Source organism: Manis pentadactyla, chromosome 9 (genome assembly GCF_030020395.1).
Source record: "Manis pentadactyla isolate mManPen7 chromosome 9, mManPen7.hap1, whole genome shotgun sequence".
In the NCBI taxonomy this organism is placed as follows: domain Eukaryota; kingdom Metazoa; phylum Chordata; class Mammalia; order Pholidota; family Manidae; genus Manis; species Manis pentadactyla.
Window position 1 is genome coordinate 50,525,245 of NC_080027.1, and position 20,824 is coordinate 50,546,068.

At 47.8% G+C, this 20,824-nt stretch overlaps 2 protein-coding genes across 13 annotated transcripts in view; one reads left to right on the top strand and one right to left on the bottom strand.

The window, feature by feature from the left end:
• AMPD3 (adenosine monophosphate deaminase 3) overlaps window positions 1–20,824 on the top strand; it is a 44,169-nt gene that overhangs the window by 4,204 nt on the left and 19,141 nt on the right. For 3 of the 12 annotated variants that reach the window (XM_036917984.2, XM_036917986.2, XM_036917988.2), the window contains exons 2-5: window positions 4,886–5,108; window positions 14,121–14,325; window positions 17,561–17,723; window positions 19,595–19,814. In XM_036917984.2, the coding sequence (XP_036773879.2) occupies window positions 4,886–5,108; window positions 14,121–14,325; window positions 17,561–17,723; window positions 19,595–19,814 (811 nt within the window). Of the gene's footprint in view, window positions 1–130; window positions 374–1,105; window positions 1,305–4,882; window positions 5,109–14,120; window positions 14,326–17,560; window positions 17,724–19,594; window positions 19,815–20,824 lie in introns of those variants that run through there. The other 9 variants (XM_057507363.1, XM_036917985.2, XM_036917992.2 and 6 more) reach the window with 7 other exon arrangements.
• RNF141 (ring finger protein 141) overlaps window positions 14,367–20,824 on the bottom strand; it is a 62,723-nt gene continuing 56,265 nt past the window's right edge. The window contains exon 6 of the mRNA XM_057507364.1: window positions 14,367–16,249. Within this exon, the coding sequence (XP_057363347.1) occupies window position 16,249 (1 nt within the window). The 3' untranslated portion in view covers window positions 14,367–16,248. The remainder of the gene's footprint in view (window positions 16,250–20,824) is intronic.

Consider the following 20,824-nt stretch of genomic DNA (forward strand, 5'->3'; position numbering starts at 1 on the left):
TAAACAACTGACCCATCCTTTCTGGGCTCTTCTCCCCAGGATTTCAACAGCACCACAGAAATAGCCATTTTGCTCATGGTTATTTCCCAGACGCACACCATTTGTCTAAGTCACTGGGAGGCCATGTGTGTGTTCTGAGCCTTCCCTCATAGGACTGTCTTTCTCCTAAAAGTCAGCTGAAGAGTGGAGCTTTGCACCCTGTGATGCTGCTTAATTCACCCAGCTTCCTTTAGAGGACTGCCTCTGTGGGTCCTCTGAGGCAGCTCCACCTTCTCCAGGGAGCGTGGCAGCTGCCGGTGGAGGGTGGCTGAGTCCAGCCAGTGCTCAGGAGGCTTCTCTGAGCTGGAGGCCCGTTTGGAAGCTGTGAGCAGCAGTAAGGAGGAGAGGATGGGGCGGGTGGGCTCCGGGTCAGGCAGGACATACTTCTTTTCTGTGGGTGTGCGCATGTGAATGTGTGCGTGCCTTCACGCACTGGTAGAGCCTGTCGGGCTGTGCAGTCACCTGCGATGTCAGCTTCTTTCAGGGAAGAGAGGAAGGAGTGGAACAAGACATGCCAGCTTTTCATCCTAGCCTGTTCCAGGCTGAGGCTTCCCCTCTTCCTGAGTCTCTGTCCTCTCCTGGGAAGGGAGAGAACAGTTCATGGTCTTTCCCTCTTTTAGAGATGGAGGGAAGGAGGGAGCTTGGCTTTAGCAACTGGGCTCAGAGCTCCTCCTGTCAGTGCTGGGGTGCCCTCAGGAGGTTTGCTTTGGGGCCTTTCTGAGGGGAGTCAGGGCAGATGGATCCCCTTGATAAGATGAATCTGGTCACTAGGCCAAGCCTGAAGTGGGGTTCAAGACAGAAACAGCAGAGGTGATGATATTGTACATTACTGCCCAGCTCTCCGGGGTCTGAATGTTAGAGGGAAGCTGTGGCTTCTCTTCTGTGGCTGGTCAGGAAGTCTGAATGTACTGTTGCATTGGAGCAGCCGTGGCTTGTTTCTTGCTCTGGAGAGGGCTGTGAACAGGGCCAGGACACTGAATTCAGGATGCAGCAGCTGTGGATAACTGGCATTACCTGGGCCCTGTAGGACTCTCAGAAATTTTCCATTTACATTTCATGTTCACAGAATTTCTAGCCCAGACTTTTCCTGCTCTTGCTCACGGTTGCTCACAGATATGCAAAGCAGAGACCTCCCACCCAGCAGCTGCTGATAGGACCCGGCTAGCTGCACTTACACTGACTCAGCTCAGCCTCCCGGTAGCTGGAGTGCGCCGCCTGTGTGGCATCTACAGGATCAGCCATGGAGACTCCATCGCCAGTCTCAGGTCTGTGTTGTGGGTTCTGACGATGGGAGTCTGGCAAGAGCAAGGAACAGTTTCATTTATTTAAGGAGGGTATTCAAATGGTACTGTGCTTCCTTTCTGGAGGGGCTGTGGTAATGAAAACTTTGTTGAAATTAGTGGCACTTTACAGCTCTCTAACTTTGGGACACTTCTTTGGAGGGTGTTGTATGTAACAACGAGATAAGCTATATCACTAGCTGATGCTGGTGAATTCGTAGTTAGGCCTTGCAAGCCTGGTGAAAAAGGGTTGAAAGCCAGGCTTCAACAAGCAGCTGGAGTTTTAGCTCTGCTTGGCATCTGCAGAGTGGGCTTTCCTTGGCATGCCTGGCCTGGCAGGCAGGTGTCTGTAGATCTGAGAAAAGGGACAAATTCTGGAGAGTGGGGTGGGCAGGTCTGGATGTCCAGAAGACACCAGGCTCCTAAGACCCACTGACTTAGCCAGTACCCCAGCTGGGTACTTGGTCCAACCAAGGCATGGATCAAAACTCTATCAGTTATTTAAGACACTGGTAGTAGTTCTTCAGGAGATTCATATGGGTTCTGTAAAAAAGGGGCCTATGGCGAAGTGCTACTCTGTAATCCTTAAGTCTTTGATGTCTCTTGTGTATCGGGGGTGAGGGCCTATGGAATGCATTATCTCCCTAATAACTGTCCATGGGACCTGCTTTACTAGTAGCAGCTATTGACCTGTCATGGGAAAAGGTTGATTTAAGCTATTTAAGCTGAAAAAAAAGATCTTTTGTAGAAAGATGCATCCTGAAAAGTAGGCGTAGTTGACTTGAGCAGGCTAAAAAATGCTTCATGGAAAAACAAGGCAGAGTCTGGCTTAACAGCTCTCAGCCACAGAGGATACCCCCAGTGGCCATTTCTGAGGGGGTCTAGTGGAGTGTGGCTGCGTCAGGCTCATGTGTGTTTGTGGAGGTAAGGGGTAGGAGGTAGGAATGTGATGGTGAGCAACTTCCAGCTTCCCGCAGGGCAAGACCAAATGCGGAGATGCGTCTCAGTGGTATGATTCCCTTTGGACCAGCCTGCCTCTGGTGTGGGTTAGGCGGGAGAAGACTAATTGCCAAAACCCAGGAAGTAGAAGTTTGATTTGTTTTCCTATTGTTCTTTCTTTTTATAAACTCTTAAGTCTGTTCCTTTTCATTCTATCCTTTCTGTGTTTGTTAAAATGACATTATAACATCATCAGTGATCAAAATCAAGTATTGTCTCACACAGGGCAATCCTGCCATCTGTTCATTGGAGTGTGTGTCTCTCTTGCAGCCCTTATTTATAAGGGGATGCATTTTCACATCATTCTAATCAAAGCCTGGGTACAGTTTTATGTATTAATTTTTTCATTTATTGCAACTATTTTTTTTATGTTTGCACTATCCTCATAATTATAATTTTGATTGCTTAAGTGAGTATACTCTAATTTGGATATTTAAAGCTATTTATATAGAGTTCAGGTCGACATCTTTGTGTATTTCCCCTCCTTTAGACTCCTTTTTTAGAAAACAATTTCTAGAAGTGAGCTTTATTTCTGTCAAATGGTATAGATGCTTTAGGCATTTGCTACCCCTTGCCTGGGCCTGTTTGATTTCTACTTCTGAGATGTGAGGTTTTGGAATGCTGCACTTGACTTCTGGCCTTAGAGGGTATGGGTGGTGATCCAGTTTTGTTCTTACCTAACAGGTCCTCCTGGGTCTAGTTCTGTGTCTGTTTCTCCATTTCCCTCCCACCACCTTTTTCTCCCAGCCTCTGCTCTGATGATTTCCAGCTTTCCCTTCTCTCTGCTATCAGGGCATGCAACCTCCAGTCAGCTCTGTTCCTCTTCCTCTTTGCATGACAGGCCTTTGCTATCTTGGCCTCTGCTGCACAGGCTAGCATAGTTCGTGCAGAGGTGCCTCTCCCCACACTGGCTCCCTCCCACTCAGCCCCCTGTGGGGAAAGAGGCCCAGGAAAGGCACGCCATGGTGTGGAGGGAAGGAAGAAATTGGTTTCACGGTTAAGGGGCCCACCAGAAGTACTCTGACTGCCAGTTACTAGCCTCCTTTCTTCCTTCCTGTCTGTGTGGTGATTAGACCCCCGTGCCTCAGAGAAGACCAGAGCAACAAGCCTCGGCAAAGGAAACCTCTCTGGCACTTAGAACTGAGAGGGCCTTGGGGACCACTTAGTCCAGTCTCTATCTGACAGATAAGAACATTGTGAGGTGCAGAGAATGACTGTCCCAGGATAGCTCAGTGAGTCCCTCCTCCCTTGTAATTGCTTCCTCTCACTGCCTGATAGCAACTAGGCACAGTCTTCCCTTCATGCTCATCTGTTGGGCTGACAAAACCACTTCTCTCTTTAAACCTTCCTTAAATAAATTGTGGTAATAGGTGGGCAGGTAACGCTCCTTCTAGAGCAACTCCTTGTTGATGGGATGTGGTATTCATCTCTTCCACAAGGGTGATGCTGGGGGCAGTGAGGAGACTTGCCCTGACACGCAAATGGACAAAGAGAAGCGGTACAGTGTAGTGGTTAGGACAGCATGGGAACCAGGTGCTAGGGTTCAAATCCCTGCACAGAGGCTTGGAGAGGAAAGGGATAGAGTCCAAGGCTGAGAACAGCACAAGTCTCTGCCCACTTATTAAAAGTGTGACCCCGGGCAAGTTAGCCCTCTGTCCCTTCATTTTCTCATCTCCAAAATGGGAATAATATGATTAACTGAGTTAATAAGTATAAAGGACTTGGCAGTGTATACTGAATAACTGCTATGTAAGAGTTGGAAAAAAAGACAGACGGATAGACAGACAGAAAGAAAGACAGAGGAGAAAGGAACCAACCAGGTGATTTAGACCAGCTATTGGTAATAAGGAACTAGTATGCAGAGAGGTAGATAAGAGCAAGCTTCTTTGAGGGAATGAATTTTCAGAAGGACTGTGAAAGGGAATGAGGCCCCCTGCCCGAGACCTTTATTTCATTTGCTGTGTCTTGTTAGAAGTTCCAGATGGCTTGGGAGACTGTGGAACTATGATCATAGCTTCTTTCTTTTCAGCAAAAAGCCTCATTCTATGTGACAAAGAAAGCAACTTTGGCTCACCCAGGATTCCACTGTCTGCTTTGGGACCTTAGTCTGCCATGAAACCCTCTGGGCTTCCTGACTTTACACTGGGGAGGTTTAGCTGTTGCAGCTGGAATAGCCTCATAGTCTGCAGGAAGTGTCTCTAAGCCCTCCTCTCCCTTCTCCATTATGGAAACAAAGTCAGGAAAAGCAGAGCTGTCAGTGTGCTGTGGATTCCCTGAGCTCGGGAATGTGGAAGTGCACTTAGTTGGACAGTTCATTCTTTGACTTCTGAACATTTGCTTTCTCATGAAGTGTAAGTGGCCCTACACCTTTCACAGCCAATTAGTTGTTGAGCTAGTTTTTAAACTTGGCATGGTGGGTTTGATCTGGGAGATTCCTGAGTTGGCAGCTGACCCCAAGGAAAAGGGATGCCTGACCCTTATTTCAGTACTTTCACCTCCCCAACACCAGTGATGAAGGCGGTCCAGTAGTTCACGGAGATTCATGGTTGTTCTTTTTCTGCTAGCAGAGATGCCGCGCCAGTTCCCCAAGCTGAACATCTCTGAGGTGGATGAGCAAGTCCGGCTCCTGGCCGAGAAGGTGTTTGCTAAAGTGCGCCGAGAAGAAGACAGTAAAGATGCCCTGTCCCTCTTCACTGTCCCTGAGGACTGCCCCATTGGGCAGAAGGAGGCCAAGGAGAGGGAGTTGCAGAAGGAGCTGGCGGAGCAGAAGTCGGTAGAGACGGTGAAAAGGTTTGTGCCCCCACCTCAGCCCTGGTGTGCAGTTATGCTAACCCAGCTGGGCTGTGGGCTTGTATCCTAAGAGGGGGAGCCTCATGGAACTGGCTTACCCTGGGAACTGTGTTCATTTCTTAAACAAGACCATTTAATTCACCACTTATTTCTTGAAGGATATTTCAGTGCCTCCATCTGGTTGAAAGGATCAAACTGTTTTATCTCTGCTGCTGCTTTAATAATAAATCATGTGCATAAGTACTACATTTCCAAATGACATTTCCATTTTCTTTTTGGAAATTTGAGGAATTCTTGGGAAACACTGGTTTTACTTCTCATCACTTGACTAATACTTTGCATTATTAATTAACTCAACTCACTAGTTGCCAGGTGCTTGCTGGGCCTAGGGTTACGATAATGAACAAGATAGATACAGTCCCTGCCCTGTAGAGCTTACAGTTGGTCTAGACAATAGGCAAGGAACTGAACAAATTAATTAAAAAATGATAAGTTATGATAGATGCTGTATCAGTCAGGGTCTAACTAGAAAAACAGAAACCAGTTGAATGTTGGAAATGGAATTTTAATGCAGAGAATTGGTTGCAGAGGTGGTAGGGAACTGAGAAGACTACCAGGGGAGAGGCAGCCCAGAGGTTAGACACAGCAGACTAGAGAGATAATGGAAAGAGGTGTTGTTTCTGGGGCCCAGGGTGGAGAAGACAGAACTGTGGTAGTCACTCCAGTGGAAACTAAAGCCAAGGAGGAGAGGCATCAGCTGCAGAGATGCCTCCCAAAGCAGAGATGGAGGCAGGAGATTCCTGGTGTTAATCCTTCTGGCACATTCCAGTCTCCTCCAGTGGTTGCCATTGGCTGATCCTAGCCAGAAGCCAGCTGACACATAGCTGGAAACAGGGAAGGATAAGGAGTGGATCTGAGGACAAACAGGCCCAGGCCCAGCACAGGTCCTGTGAATGAGATGAATAAGGAGTTGAGGGAGAGAAAGAGCAAAAGAGAGACACAGAATGAGAGAGAGTGAGAGAAAAATGAGGGATGGGAGAGTCTTTTTTCAGACTGAGTAGTTAGGTAAAGTGTCTCTAAGGAGGTGACATTGTGGCTGATACTTAAAGGGTGTGAAGGAGCTAGCCATGTGTGAGCTGGGTGAGAACTGGACAAGTAGAGGAGCTAGAACAGAGGCCCTTAAGTATCTTCAAGAGGCGGTTAGAGTAGAGTGTGGTTGGGTAGAGTGTGGTTAAAAGGGGAGGTGCCTTGGGCTGGAGGGGTAGGCAGGGCCCACATCAGACTGGCCTTGTGCTCCCTGATAAGAAGTTTGGATCTTAGTCCATCTGCAGTGGGAGGCCCTCACCCTTTCACAAAGTAAAGCTCTCATCTGTGAGTGCAAAATTAAAAAATAAAAGAGCTTTAAGGAAGTGTCTACTGGGGCTGTAGCTGGGTGCCTTCCTGGCCAGCACACTTCAGACCTCAATAGCTAATAAAGGGGAACTTGAACCCTCTCTCTGACCTAGTTGGTGATCAGGACCTTCTTAAAGTACTCTTTATGTTTAAAGGCAAGTCCTTTCCTTTTCAGTATTTCTATACTGAAATAGAATTTCAGTATTTCCCTCATTTTTTTGGAAAGAACTAAAAAGTCAAGTGCTGGTGTAAAGACAAGGACAGAGCTTCACCATCCATAAAATAAGTGTTTTCCTTCCTCTGAGAGGATGTGAGCCCATGAGGTGAAGGGATTGTTGGTGTGTTGGCCAACTCTGAGTGCTAGGCTTGTGTTGAGTGGGGTGGGGTGGCCCTGGGCCCAGTGGTGTGGCCATCCAGGAAGGGTAAAGAAGAGCATGGCTGTAGATTCTTGTTCACACTGCACTTGCTTAACAGGGGGCTGACTTTGTGAACTGAATGGTCTGCAGGGCCTTCTGTGTCTTATGAACTGGGAATTTTAGACCCTTAATAATGAGAAGAGAAGGAGTCTGGCATTTTTTTATCACCAGGAATAATAGGTTTCTGAGACACTTCCTTTACATACTGACACGAGGCCTGACATCTGCAAAAAGAGATTGTTCTCTTTTTATCATAGCCCAAGCTAACGGCAATTTGGAAGCCTTCTTCTAAGTCCAAATGGTGCTCCACAGTTTCCAGCAATTTCTTTGCCAGCTCCTCTTCAGAGATTTTGTTGAGTCCTTCCATACTAGGTTGTGGTGGTCTTGGCTTGCACTGCTGCCCCTTTTGACTGGAAGCTCCTTGAGGGCTGTACCTGGTTCCCGCTGTACTCCAGGATCAGCCCAATAGCCTGTACTGGCAAGCAGTGGATGTGTAGCCACTGCTACCACAGACACCACATTAGGGTGGCCACAGCTCCCTGGACCACTTTGTTTTGCCACTCACTAGCATGCTATGTGACCTTGGGCAAATTAAGAAACCTCTCTGTGCCTCAGCTTCTTCCTTATCTATAAGGTGGGGATGGTAATAGTAGCTACTTTCATGGGAGTATTTTTGGGGAATGAGGGAATTAGCATATGTAAAAGGCTCAGACAGTGCCCCAAGTAAATGTTAACCATTTCTCCAGCTTCCTACTGTGGAGATGGGCCACAAGAGCAGTTGCTGCTTACTGTGGGCTAAGTGCCAAGATATGCAGTTTATTTTCATTCTTTAATTTCCACATCAAGTTTATCAAGTGGACATTCTTATAATCTTAATTTTGCAGATTAGAAAACTAAGACCCAGAGAAGTTAATTTAACTTGCACATGGGGACCCACAGCAAGTGACAGGCAGGGATTAAAACCCATGTCTTTTGAATCTAGAACCTCACACTTTGGCCATGAGGTTATCCCATCTGCAGTCAGTGGTGGGGTCCAGACCTGGAATGACACTGGCTGCTGCTCCCCAGAATATAATTGCCTTCTTGTAAATGAAATGAGGGAAGCTAGGCCAAAGGTCCCCCTAACCGCTGGCTTCTTTTCTGCCAAAGGACAGGACAGCCTGGTCCCTGGACTACCTGTCAGATGTCCCAGTGTCCTCTGGAGCTGTGAACCCCCAGTTTTGTTCTTCAGCTTCACTGCTCTGTGGAGGCATCATCATGCACATATTCAGATGCCAACAGTTTTGTGAGGAACCCTCTCCCCAGCTTCCTCTTCATCTCTGGTTCTTCCCTGACATTCTGGAATATAAATGGTGATTGGAACCTTCCTGCAAGGAGCACACAGGCCTGGAGGCAGCAGCAGGTCTCTAGGTATAGAGTCTGTGGGTTTGGGTTTCAAACTGTGACATGAGCTAGTGCTTCTAGTTTGGAAAAGCTTTCCCTCTTCCTGTCTCCTCTGAGCAGCCTGAATATTCTTGGTGTTTAGAGAAGGCTTTTCATCGCAACCATTTTCTTTTTCTCTCTTACTAAAAACAACAACAAAAGTTTATTCTAAGTCTAATGTAAAGGTACAAGCTAGAACCAGGAAGTAAGATGGCTTCTTACAGAAAGAAGAAAAACTTGGGTTGTGAGTAAGAAAGGTAAGCACCTAAAACATGGTGGCTTGCTGTCCAGGATTCCAGCAGCTGTAAGAGCTCAGCTTGGTTCAGACATAACCTTTCCAGGACTGGAGGCTGACTCCAGGAAGCTAGTACTCCAGGATCTAGGGAAGGACATTTAGCAAAGACAGGGCCTTGCCTCTTTAGAAAGATGACATTGGCCAGGTCTCTACTGGAATTATGGGTGGGTCAAATTTGGAAGGAGAGGTGGACTATCTGTGGAATTAAAATTAGGAGGCAAAGATAAGAACACAGGAAAATGCTGGTGGTACCCAGAAGCTATCTTTTGTTCACTTTGAATCTTCTGTTAGCCTAACCAGAGTTCACCTATCCTACAACATTACATAGTTGGAATTAGCCAACATTGCTGACAACATGCAACATTTCTGAGTAACCAAAATGCACATTAATGCTCTCCTGGCTCTCCTATTTCTTCTTTTTAAACAGCTTTATTGAGCTAGAATTCACATACCAAACAATCCATCCTTTTAAAGTGAACAATTCAGTGGCTTTTATTTATATTTGCAGAGTTATGCAACCATCACCACAATCAATTCTACAACATTTTTTTATGTCTCCCAAAGAAACCTGTACCATTTAGCTATCATTCCCCTAATACTTTCATTCCATCTCCTGTTCATCTTTATGTCACACAGAGTTCTAATCAGCTTGGCTATCTTGTTTCTTATCCTATTAACGGGTTTAAAGAAGCATATTAGAAGTGAGAAGAGAGACTTCTGTTGGCAGGGTCATGGAAATGATGAATAGGGATTATGGGCTCAGGCTTTGGAGTTGGACCCCTGGGTTCACATGACAGCTCCATCTCTTGCCACTGACCTCGGGCAAGGCTCTTAACTTCAGGAGCCCATTTCCTGATCTGCTCAATGAGGATAATAAAGGGACCTACCTTGTGATAAATTAAATGAGCTAATGTGCATGACTGCTTAGCACACTGCTTGGAAATTGTTAGTGTCCCTGTTTTTGTTATTGTTATTATTTGACAGTCAACAGTGCAGGAGGAAACAGAATAATTATGAAATTCAAAGCACAGCAGTCTTAGGACAAAATACCTGTAAGCTCATGACGGGGTAACAGGGATGACCCTGAGTCATCTAGAGAGCTTTAAATAATTATGTTCAGCATGTCCTGATTAAGTGCAAGAATTATGAATTTCATTTTAAAAAGCCACACCAAAGTTGTTTTTTCCTTAAATTAGGGTGTAAAGGGGACAGACTTTATCTGAAAAGTACAGCTTTTCAGAACAGCAACTTTCCCAAATAGATGAACAGATATTTGTCATGAATTGAACGTAGCACAGCTGAAGTGTTAAATCACTTTGTTTTATGAAACTTTTTAAATCAGGGGTAGGTGACTTCTTTTATTCAGGGCATTGGCAAGGGAGCTTCATTTGAAATAGTTCAATTCATCTATTTTTAAAGTTGAGAATAGAGAATTTAAGACTTAATTGAAAAGGTAGTAAAGGTTGAACTTCATTTTGACCTGTGGTGTCTTTTGGAAGAAGGGCAGCTGGGAAGGATGGAAGAAAGGGAAAGAAGTTGCAGGCAGGTGGATGGAGACCTACACCTGGTCAGGAGGAAGCAGAGGCAGGTCAGTGACAGTGAGGGCAGCTTGTCAGAGGTAAGTAAAGGGAGAGACGGGGGTTGAGGCTGTGAGTCCTTACACCTGATAGGCTTCAGGTGTGCAAAGCAAAGCTAGCCCCACCTGGATGGGCCACTGGTCCCTCGGTGTGCATGCAGGGAAAGTGCCCTCAGTGGGCCCTGTGCCCTGGCAGATCTCTCTGTGGCCCATCCTGCAGCATGCAGCATAGGCATCTGTTTCTGCCTTCTCCTTTCCAGATAGATTATGACCTCTGATCTCGATCACTGGCCCCCTCCTTAGACCAGAGGTCCCCCTTCCATGTGAATCTGTGCAGTGATAGTGGAAGCAATAGGAGCAGATGAGCCTGTAAGTGGGGATGCCTGCCCTTCCTAAAAGCATTCAGATTCACACTGTTATCAAAACACCATGCTGGCTTGTGACCCCTGCCTCCAACCTTATCTGGAGGGGCAGGGGCTGCCAGAGTGATTTGAGTATGTGTGTGGGAGTAGTTCAAATAAGACTCCCCATTCTACGATGCTCCCCTCTCCCTCTGGGAATGACACAGGGGGCTTTCTTTGACCCTGCTGCTCCACTGCTCCCACCCCCAATCTGGATTATGTGTCTCCTCTGGGATCCTGAAGTATCCAGAGCATCTCACCACACTAACCACATGGTGTGATGATAATCTGTTGAACTGGCTGGCCATCTATGCCATTGCCAGTGGAATCAGGGGGTATATTTTATTTACCCATCCACCCCCAGGTCCTGGCACATAGTATTCTATTGAATAGAATAGGGTCCATGTGAGACCCCTGATTCACTGTACACGGTTGAGAGCTTTTGGTTTAAAGTGTGCCCTCCCTGCCTGGAAATCCTCTGGACAGACTAATCAGGGCAGTGGAATGTTGACTTGGGTTTAGCATACAAATCAAATATTATAATGGGAAGACTCTGGGGGGCCCATTTGCTGAGGAGGACTGGTAGGGCAGGATAAGGATGGAGACAGTGAATGGCAGGGGCAGCCAAGGGACACAGAGTGAGGGGTGGAGATAGGGGGCACTAGGCAGGTGCTAAGAGATACTCTAATCACAGCCTATGTAACCGGTTCACGTTCTTTGTGCTGAAGGCTTCGTGGGGGCAAGAAAGTGCCTGTAGCCCAGCAGGAGCATCCATTTCAGGGAGGATGATGCTAGGCTTGGCCTGGGGCTGGTGTCTTCACAACTTCACACCCTGCCAACTCTTTGGCAGGAGTGAGTTTCTGCCAGGTGGATATGAGGGTGGGGAGAGGAAGGGGCATGCCAGCTGTGGCAGAGCAAGCTGGCTGGCTGTGTGCCCCAGGGGCTAGCATGAGGTGCAACAGGTGCGGCTGTGGACAGACAGATCTTGACCCATGATAAGGGAGGGCTTCCTAACAGTGACAACAGTTCCTGTTTTGTTCTCCGTGTATTTACATGCCGAGCCCTGCCTTGGCCCAGAGCGAGTGCTTGGTAAATATTTTAAATAAATGATTGAATGTTGATGTCTATTCAGAAATGAGCTCTCTGTCACTGGAGATAGTCAAGCAAAGGTTGCCTTATAATAGTGAGAGGATTGGAATGTGTAGTCTTTAAAGTCCCTTCTAGCTGGAATGCCCCATGGTTCTATAGTTCAGATAAAGCTTATGGTAACTTTTTACTATTGTGACACATGTGGGGCCTCAGATAGTCTTGAAAGGGAAAGAAGGATAGGTGTGTAGATGCACACATACACACACCCACACACTGAGCACTCAGCTGCCATTCTCAACCTTCATTGGCTGAGCCTTGGTTGTATATGGGTCTATGGTAGGCAAAATTTCTACAGTGTTCCCTTAGAGATGTCCCTCTCTAATCTCCAGACCCTTTGAATATGATGGGACATTGCTCCTGTGATCATGCTCTGGTATATGGCACAGTGGACCTGAAGATAGGGAGGTTACTGGGTGAGTATGATCTAATCGCATGAGTTCTTGGAGCAGAGAGCTTTCTCAGGCTGGTAGTAGAGGGGCAAGTCAGAGATCTTTGGAGCTCTGGAGCCAGCCATGCCTGGCTTTGAAGATGGAGGGGTCTGTGTGCAAGAATCCGAGAGCGACCACTACCCAATGGCCAGCACCAAGGACCTCAGTCTCATGGTCACATGAAATTGGATTCTGCCAACACCCTTGCCAGTGGACTCTTTCTCTGAATCTTTAGATAGGGGCCCAGTGTGGCCAACATCTTGATTTTGGCCTTTTGATATCCTGAGCACAGAGCCCAGCCAAGTCCACCCAGACTTCTTACCTACAGAACTGTGAGCCCATACATCAGTGTTGTTGCAAGTCACCAAACTTGTGGCAATTTGTTATGCAGCAATAGAAAATAAATACCGTGCCTTCTCCTTGGGCTCCATTCGGCTTTTCCAATTTTCTGAGATACAAGCTTAGTGATTGGCTCTAGTTATTCCAAGCTTTTATCCAAGTGAGCCCTGAGGAACTGCCCCACTTGTGAAACCTGTCTTTTGTGCCTGCAAAATCTGAGCTCCCAGCCTATGGATGTTCACATGTGACAACCTGGGGCCCACCTGAAGACCAGGGCTGGGGCCATAATAGATATCTCCAAGAAGAATTTTCTGGCACCAGCTAGTGGGTACTGGCTTCTTAACTGGGGTAGAAGAACATGGACATTCCAAAGGCAAGCCTGGTGGCTCTTGGCTGGGGCAGCTTTCTAGCTTTCTGATTATGGTAGGCATTTTTACCTTTCTTACCTGTTGCTTGCCTTGGACGTTACATTGCTTCTCCTTGGCAGGACTGGCCCTCAGGCAAGCACTGGCTGAAGCATGTGGGGTGAAGTTAGCAAAGAGATAAAAACAGTGGTCTGGCAGGTGTGTGAGTGACACAGAAGCCCAGGTCTTATGGAACCTGGGTGCACCTGTCAGAATGTGAGAGGGAGCCCAAAGTAATGTAGGTGTGAATGTCCAAGAGATGCCAAAGTGAGAATCTCATTGCTCAAAGTGGATCTGCCTCTGAGGAATGGTTGAATGGCACGAGTTAACATCTTCCTCTTGGAAGGATGCTTGGCTCAGCTCTGTGTGATGGACGGATGGCAAGCTGGGGAAAGCCTGGGCTGGAAGCCCTCAGGGTTCAGGCTGAGTTTTGTAAATAACCCAGAGCACCTGTTATGCAGGACCAGGGGCAGGGCAAAGACATACTCCTGAAAAGGGATAACCTCCATTTTCCAGGTGTAAACAGCCTTGTCCCCAAAGAGGTGATAACACAGGTGGGCAGATAAAGACCAGAGAGCCCTGGCAAGTGGTGAGTGTATAGGTAAGGAAGGGAACTGTGGTTCCTGAAAAATCAGCAGTGAGTCTGTGAGAAGGAGACCTGGCTAAGAGTCAGGGGGCAAAAAATTGCTTCTGGGTAAGTCATAAGGTCTATTTGGAGATGAACCAATTTCTCCACATGCTATAGGTGTCACTGGCGCCTGGAGAAGAGGAGGGGTTTTATAGACTCTGGAGGGTCACCTTGTCACTGAGTCTTTTGCCTGTGCCTGTGACTATAGGCCCTGGTTGTGGTGGGGTAAGTACCCAGGAGGCTGCTGGGCCCTCTGACACAGGTAGGACATATAGTTGGCTAGTTTCTGGCATTGGACACCACTGGGTGGCAATGCTGGGGGCTGGGTTCCACTGGAGGCAGAAAGAGATATGAGAGAGGGGAGTGCTGATGGGCTTACCTCACTGCTGGTTAACTCCCTTCCTGGGCATCCTAGGACTTGGACTTATATTTGAAACATTACGATTTAGTAAACGAGACTTGTGAGTGTTCAGAAATCAGCATTGCACATAACAAAGTCTCTTTATCACTTACCCTGATTAGCTGCTAATATCTCCAACTTTTCCTTGTCCTTGGCTTTTAGAAAGAAAAGTTTCAAGATGATTCGGTCCCAGTCCCTGTCTCTGCAAATACCGACGCAGCAAGATTGGAAGGGCCCCCCGACAGCCAGTCCAGCCATGTCACCCAAAACCCCTGTGCTCCCTGGAGCCACTTCCCAGCCCATGCCAGAGCCCTATGGCTTGCCCGAGTTCCAGCGGGTCACCATCAGTGGAGATTACTGTGCTGGGGTAAGGTGTCCCATTCCCTGCTCTCCCAAGGGTTCCCCCGGGGCCATTAAGTGTTACATGTGCCTTGTGCAGAGGCCAGAGTCTGTTAGGCTACTGGGGTCATGCCCAGCCCTGATGCCTGGCCCAATCTGTGAGTGTCTGGGAAGAAGGTGCACAGGAGGCATAGCAGTCTGAAGAGACGTTGGGTCCTAGTCAAGGTTGTGGGATGTGGATGTGTCTAGGGCACAGCTCATCCCTGTGAGGAAGGCCTAGGACTGCAGACTGACATGCTATGGCTGTGGCCTGTTAAGTTCCATGAGTTCTCAGGGACCAAATACTACCTTCTGTCCCAGTGGTCCATTGAAGAAGGTACCCTGTAGTCTCTGTAGTGTACCCAAATGTTGAATGGATTCAGAGTCCTGATGTTGATTGGTTTGCATGAAATTGCTTATTGCCGATTCACCTCTTCCTGTGTGCTTAGGTTTAGTTATCCTTAAGTACAGGCTGGACCCTCCCAACCAGGAAGAGAGGGTCTTGATGAAAAAATGCTGCATAAGCTTGGTTAATGCCAACTCAGATAACTTAGTCACTAAAAATGTACTAATTTCCCCTGGTCGGATGATGCATTTTTATGGCTTACTTCTTGAAGAGAAATATCACTCAGTGCTGGGGTTAAGTTTGATTCTATCTCCCTGCCCCTCACCCTACTACTCATGACTCAATGGGAGTCTCAATTCTTTCTTTCTCTCTTCTTCTTAGCAGTAGTTTAAGAATATCTAGTTTATCTCAGAAAGCAAAATGGCTTACTAATAATTTTCCTCTAGCTTTGAAAAATATTTTACTTATGTTTTTGCAATAGAGAATCTTTGCATATGGTATAAAATTTAAAAGGCACAACAATTGCATCAGTTCTCCAGCCACCCAGTACCTCTACTGGGAGGCAACCCTTGATTTTGGTTTCTTGTGTGTTCTCACATAGATGGCCTATATTGCTGATAATAAATTATGCACACATTATTTATTTATTTATTTTCCACAAATGAACGTTTACTATACACATTATACTGAACCCAGCTTTTTTCACTTAACAGTATATCTTGTAGTTAGTGTCAATTAACATATAAAGACTGTTCTTGTTCTTTTTTTACAGGTGCATAGTATTCCACAGTGTGGATGTATCATACTTTAAATTCCTCTGAATGGGGATTTTGGTTGGGTTGGAAATAGTGCAGGCCTTGTCTGAAGATGTGGCATCCTGACTAGAAGTCCTTGATGTCCACCCAGCCTCTGGCACATGGCAGAGCAGTGGAAAGGGAGAGTAGAGGTAGGTCAACATCCAGCTGAATGGGAGGATGTTGGCCTGGTATAGTAACTAGCTTCTTTCAGACAGTCTGCTGCCTGGTACCCCTGAACTGGGCAGTTGGTCCCCAAAGAGCTACACATCCATGAGAGGTAGGCTGACCTTGCAGACCGCACTGGTCCTCAGTGGGTCTGCTGCCAGGCATAGGGCCTGTAGTGCCTACAAGTTGGCTGTGACCAGTGGTCCACTGGGTCCTGTGTACCAACTCTAAAACTGTTAGTTATGGCCGAAACGCCTTGCCATCCTGAGTCCACTGGTTCTGCAGTGTTCAGCTTTGTCATTGGCAGGGACATGTTTTTGCAGAAGGTGTTTGTGTCTGCTTACCTATTCCTGCTGCTCTCAGAAGCCATCCACTAGAAGGTGTAAAATGGAATTAACACACCCTCTGGGGGACACGTGGGAGTTAGGAAAGGAAAAGCTACCTCCTTAACAAAAGGCAAGGAGTAACATTTTGTAAAAGCATAAAAATATGTTTGGGAAAGCTGTATACCAGCTCGTTGCCTCTGAGGATGGACTGGGGTGGAGGAGGAAGGAAAGTAGAGTTCTAGCTGTATTCATGATGATTTATTTACTCAAAATGAAGATCTGAAAACAATGATGAAATATATTAAAATTGTTAGGTCTGGAAGATACATGGATGTCTGTCATATTATCTTCAGTGCCTGTCTGCATGCTTAAAATATTTCAAAACCAAAAATGACTTTTTTTTATTAAAGCAGGGGAGGAAACTCCCAGGCCCCAGCCCTCCCTACTCTGTGCTCCACCAGCATCTTGAACCTCCTTCTGCTGAGTCACTTATTCCCCGTGATGACTGTGTTTAGCTGCTTGTCTCCCCAAGCATGTTCAGATCATTGACACATACATCCTTCCCAAAGATTAATGAGCCCATTGGAAGGTGGGATTTATCTCATTCATCTATGACTACAGATAGCTCTGGGAAGGCAGAACATTCTTAGGCTTTGGGAATCAATCAGATCAGAATTTGAAGTCTGACTTTGTAACTTCTTGGTGAATGATTTACATCTCTGGTTTCCCCATTTGTAAAATGGGTTGCAGTGAGGACCAAAATGAACTTTATGGGAAGGGTCTGTCAGTAAGCACTTGTTGACTGGGTGAGTTGGATGGTTACTGGGGCAATCAGAAGGCTGGAGCTGGCAAAGCAGCAGACTGAGCAATGCAGAAGTTTTTATTTTTACCTCTGAACCACCCATGTATTTTCTTGACTGAAAATGACACGCCCATCACCAGGGGTGTGGTCCAGGCTCTGCCTCTCCTCCAGTGCAGCAGTAGGCTGTGGTTTAATCAGCAGAACTCAGGGTGTGCCTTGGGGTGTGCAGGCTGGAGCACCTGTCTCCTTCCCAGCAGCCCTAACTCTTCTCTTGTGTTGCACATTAGACCCCTGGGCTCAGTGATTCGCTAGGAGGGCTCCTAGGACTCAGCACATAGCTATACTCATGACTAGGACTTATTACATGAAACGATGCAGAGCAGAGTCAGCACAGGGAAAAGGCATAGCGAGTGAGGTCCTGAGGATGCCAGCTGCAAGCTTCCTAGGGCCCCTCCCAATGGAGTCACCAGAGCACACTTAATTCCTTCAGCGTCAAATTGTGACAAGTGGGCTATCAAATACCATGGAAGCTCACTGGAGACTCAGTCCCCAAGGTTAATGAAAACCTTGACCCCCAGCTCTCAGAAGGAACTCAGGTGTTCAGCATAAATCATAGTGTATGTACAAAGAGTTTAGGCACTCTTATTAGACAGGGAATGGTGGAATGCTCTTGAAACCCAAGTTCCCAACCAAGGGCCAGCCAAGGGCCAACCTAGCAGCACATTTTGCCAAGGACAGTGGCCTCAGGCCTGCTTTGTGAATGCTTTTCTTCACACCCGCTTCTGCAGATCACTGTGGAGGACTATGAGCAGGCTGCCAAGGGCTTGGCCAAGGCCCTGATAATCCGGGAGAAGTATGCCCGACTTGCCTATCACCGTTTCCCGCAGACCACATCCCAGTACCTGGGTCATCGGTGGGCAGACACTGCATGTCTGGAAGAGAATCTCCCAGGTAGGGCACTATGGCTGCAGGTGGAGTTCTAAGGGAAGCATGTCCAAGAGTTGGTCAGGACTTTTTACTGGCTGGGTGTATTTTCCCTAGGTGGTATTTTAGAGCAGAGTTCTGGTACTGGCTTCTCTACACTGATGTTTGCAGTCTTCCCTGAGAACTGATTCTATATGCACTGTGTGCCTTGTCCTGGGTACGCTGTAGAAGTTAAGAGAGATGAAAGGTAGTCCCTCATGTTGGGAATCCTCCAGGGATACAGTAAATGGAGGCTATGTTTATGCTATGCACTTTGGAGAAGTGGAGATCAGAGAGGGCAGGATGGTTACTGGTGGATTCTGCCCTGGGAAGGACCTAGGAACAGTAGTGGCTGTGAGTTAAGTACTATGAATGAAGACACAGGAAACCACAATCTTGAAAGTCAGTGGTGGGGAATGAGATGAAGGCTTGGTGGTCTGTGCAACTGCCCAGGTCCTGGCTGCCCCCTGGGTGTAGTTGGTGCCGAGATGTCTTCTGTCTCTGGCTTCCCTGGAGCTCTGAGACCTGGACTTTGCACCTCTGTTACCAGGGGCCCTGGATAAATCTCATCCCTCCTGGGACCATTTCCCTGTCTGTCTGAGGGAAGTAGAACTCACTGCCCCAGTTTTGGCAAGGGCAGACACAGTACCCAGGGTCCTGGACATAAGTGTGGCAAGGTGGAGGCATGGCTTCACCAATGCCTTTGCACTGTCTGCATCTAACAGGCCACTAGCACACCTGAGGGACTCAAGAGCTGGCTTGTGGCTGTTCCTGGTCGGGGAACCCAGTTCACAGCTCTGTACTGCTCCAGCCCCTGTGACACCTCATGTCTGCTGTAGAGGCAGTTTATTGCTAGCACTAATGGGGGACACCCAGTAGGCAAACCATCTTGGTGGCTTCCTTTGATGAAGATGCCAGGGTTTCCTCCTGGCTGGGCCAGCAGCTGGGCAGCTGGACCTTGTGTGGGGCTGGGTGATGTGCAGAGTTGAAGCTCCCAGTTCTACTGATATTTAGCTGATCTGTTCCCTGGCCAGAGACAAAGCTTACCAAGAGTCCGGAAAATTCATTATGAGAGTAATGAGAACAATGCCCTATAAACTATGTGTCAGGTGTTCCTGTTGACAAAGCATTTTGCTGTACCTGCTATTGCAGCCCTCACAACAGCCTGTTAAGGCAGGGGCTGTTATCCTCAGATGAGCAGACAGGATCGGAGAGGCAAAGTGCTTTGTCAAAGTTTCATAGCTAAGAAATAGCCAAGAGGCGTTTTCTGCCTCCTGTGGGCTAACTCACAAAGCGCAGCTGTGGGGACAGAGCTCTGTTGGTGGCACTCCTTGTTCTGTGGGAGACAAGCTCCCCATTCTGTGCTCGTGTGGGGAGGGGGGTGGCTTCCTTATCAGCCCCTTGGCTGCCCTGGGCTCAGCAAGATGTAGGACAGGGAAAATTACTCCCCCTGGGCAATCCTAGGTGCTGTTTGTTCTCTTATTAGAAGACACAGCTGCCCTTCTTAATACGCCTGACGTCTCTGCAGTGGCCAGGAGGCTGAAGCTCATTTCCGTTAAATTTCAAAAATTTATTGTAGTGTCAACCATGTGCCACAGACTGTTCTAGGGAATGGGGATATGGCAATGAACAAAACAAACATATACTGTTCAAGATAAGTAAGTGCAATAGTTTTATAGTGGGAAGTGCTAAGGAGACAAAATAAAGCAGGAAAGGGGATGTGAGATGTTGGGGCACAAGGGGGTGGTTAGGTTTTAGATAAGATGACCAGGACTGGCCTCACCAAGAATGTGATTTGTGAGCCTATGTGCACTCATGAGGTCAAGGGCACTTTGCCATCACTCAGTTCTGTTTTGCAGACTTCCAGCCCCCCCCACGGCCCCAGGAAGATCCTTACTGCCTAGATGATGCTCCTGCAAACCTGGGTTACCTGATCCGCATGCAAGGGGGCATCCTCACCGTGTATGATAGTAAGAAGATGCTGGAGCACCAGGAACCCCACAGTCTGCCCTACCCTGACCTGGAGACCTACACGGTGGACATGAGCCACATCCTGGCTCTCATCACTGATGGCCCCACGTAAGCCAGCTTTCCCCGAGTATACCTCCCTTTGCATGGGTGCTCTTTTGTAGGAAGGGGCTGGGAAAGGCCAAACAGGTCTCCCACCCTTTTGCTTTGGGATTTTCTGCATTAGTTGCTGTGTGCTGGTGGCCACCTGTGTACCTTAAAATGGCTGTCACCCCTCTCCCCAGACAGGACAGCAGTCTTGCAGAGTTCCCAGCCCAGGGCATCTCTGTAGATGGGGGGTGAGCAAGGAAGGCTGTTGCTTCAGGTTGTGGGTTTCCCATGTTTCTGGAGGGAAAAGTGCAGGGACCCTGGCACTTTGTACCACAGCCGCCATGATGCTTGCTGCGAGATAAGCTGGCAGGAACTTGTCTTCCTGCATATGGCCCCTTGCTTCTTGGTGAGCACTTCAACTAATCAGCAATGGAGGTTCATCACGCCTGGCCCCCAAGCCTCCAGGAATTGGTGCTGTGAGTGCCCAGCCAGGATTGGGAGTCTGGGGGAGGGAGAGGGTGCTGGCCACTGCTGAGGGATGTGTCTTGCCCTGCCTTTTGGATTTTGCTGGGAAGGCTGCGGTGCTGGTCACCAAGGATGGAGAGTGGGCCCTGGAGGTGTGGGCAGCATGGGTCCTGGTTCTCACTGATCCGAGGGCAGAGCTAAGACCAGGGAGGGGAAAGGGCAGTTCCAGGGAGGCTACCCGTGACCATGTGAGGAAGAGCTTTTAGGGGAAGCCTTGGGAGGGAGGAGAGAGGACCCTAGCTGCTCCAGGAGGTGTGAGAGCAGTGGCTGTCCTGTCTGGGGTCCTGCAGGGAGAAGGGAGTGGGTGAGATGACCTTTGAAATCCCTCTGACTCCAAGATTCTCTCATGCTCTGCTCTGGGGCTCATCTCAGCAGACAGATTATGGTGATGTTCCAGGATTGGCATCTGCTCTTTATGAAAGTCTGATGTTTTGGATGTCAAGGGAGCTGCTTTTGTTTGGGGGCCACAGGGTGCAGGATGGCATGAAGTGTGGTTGGAGATCCCA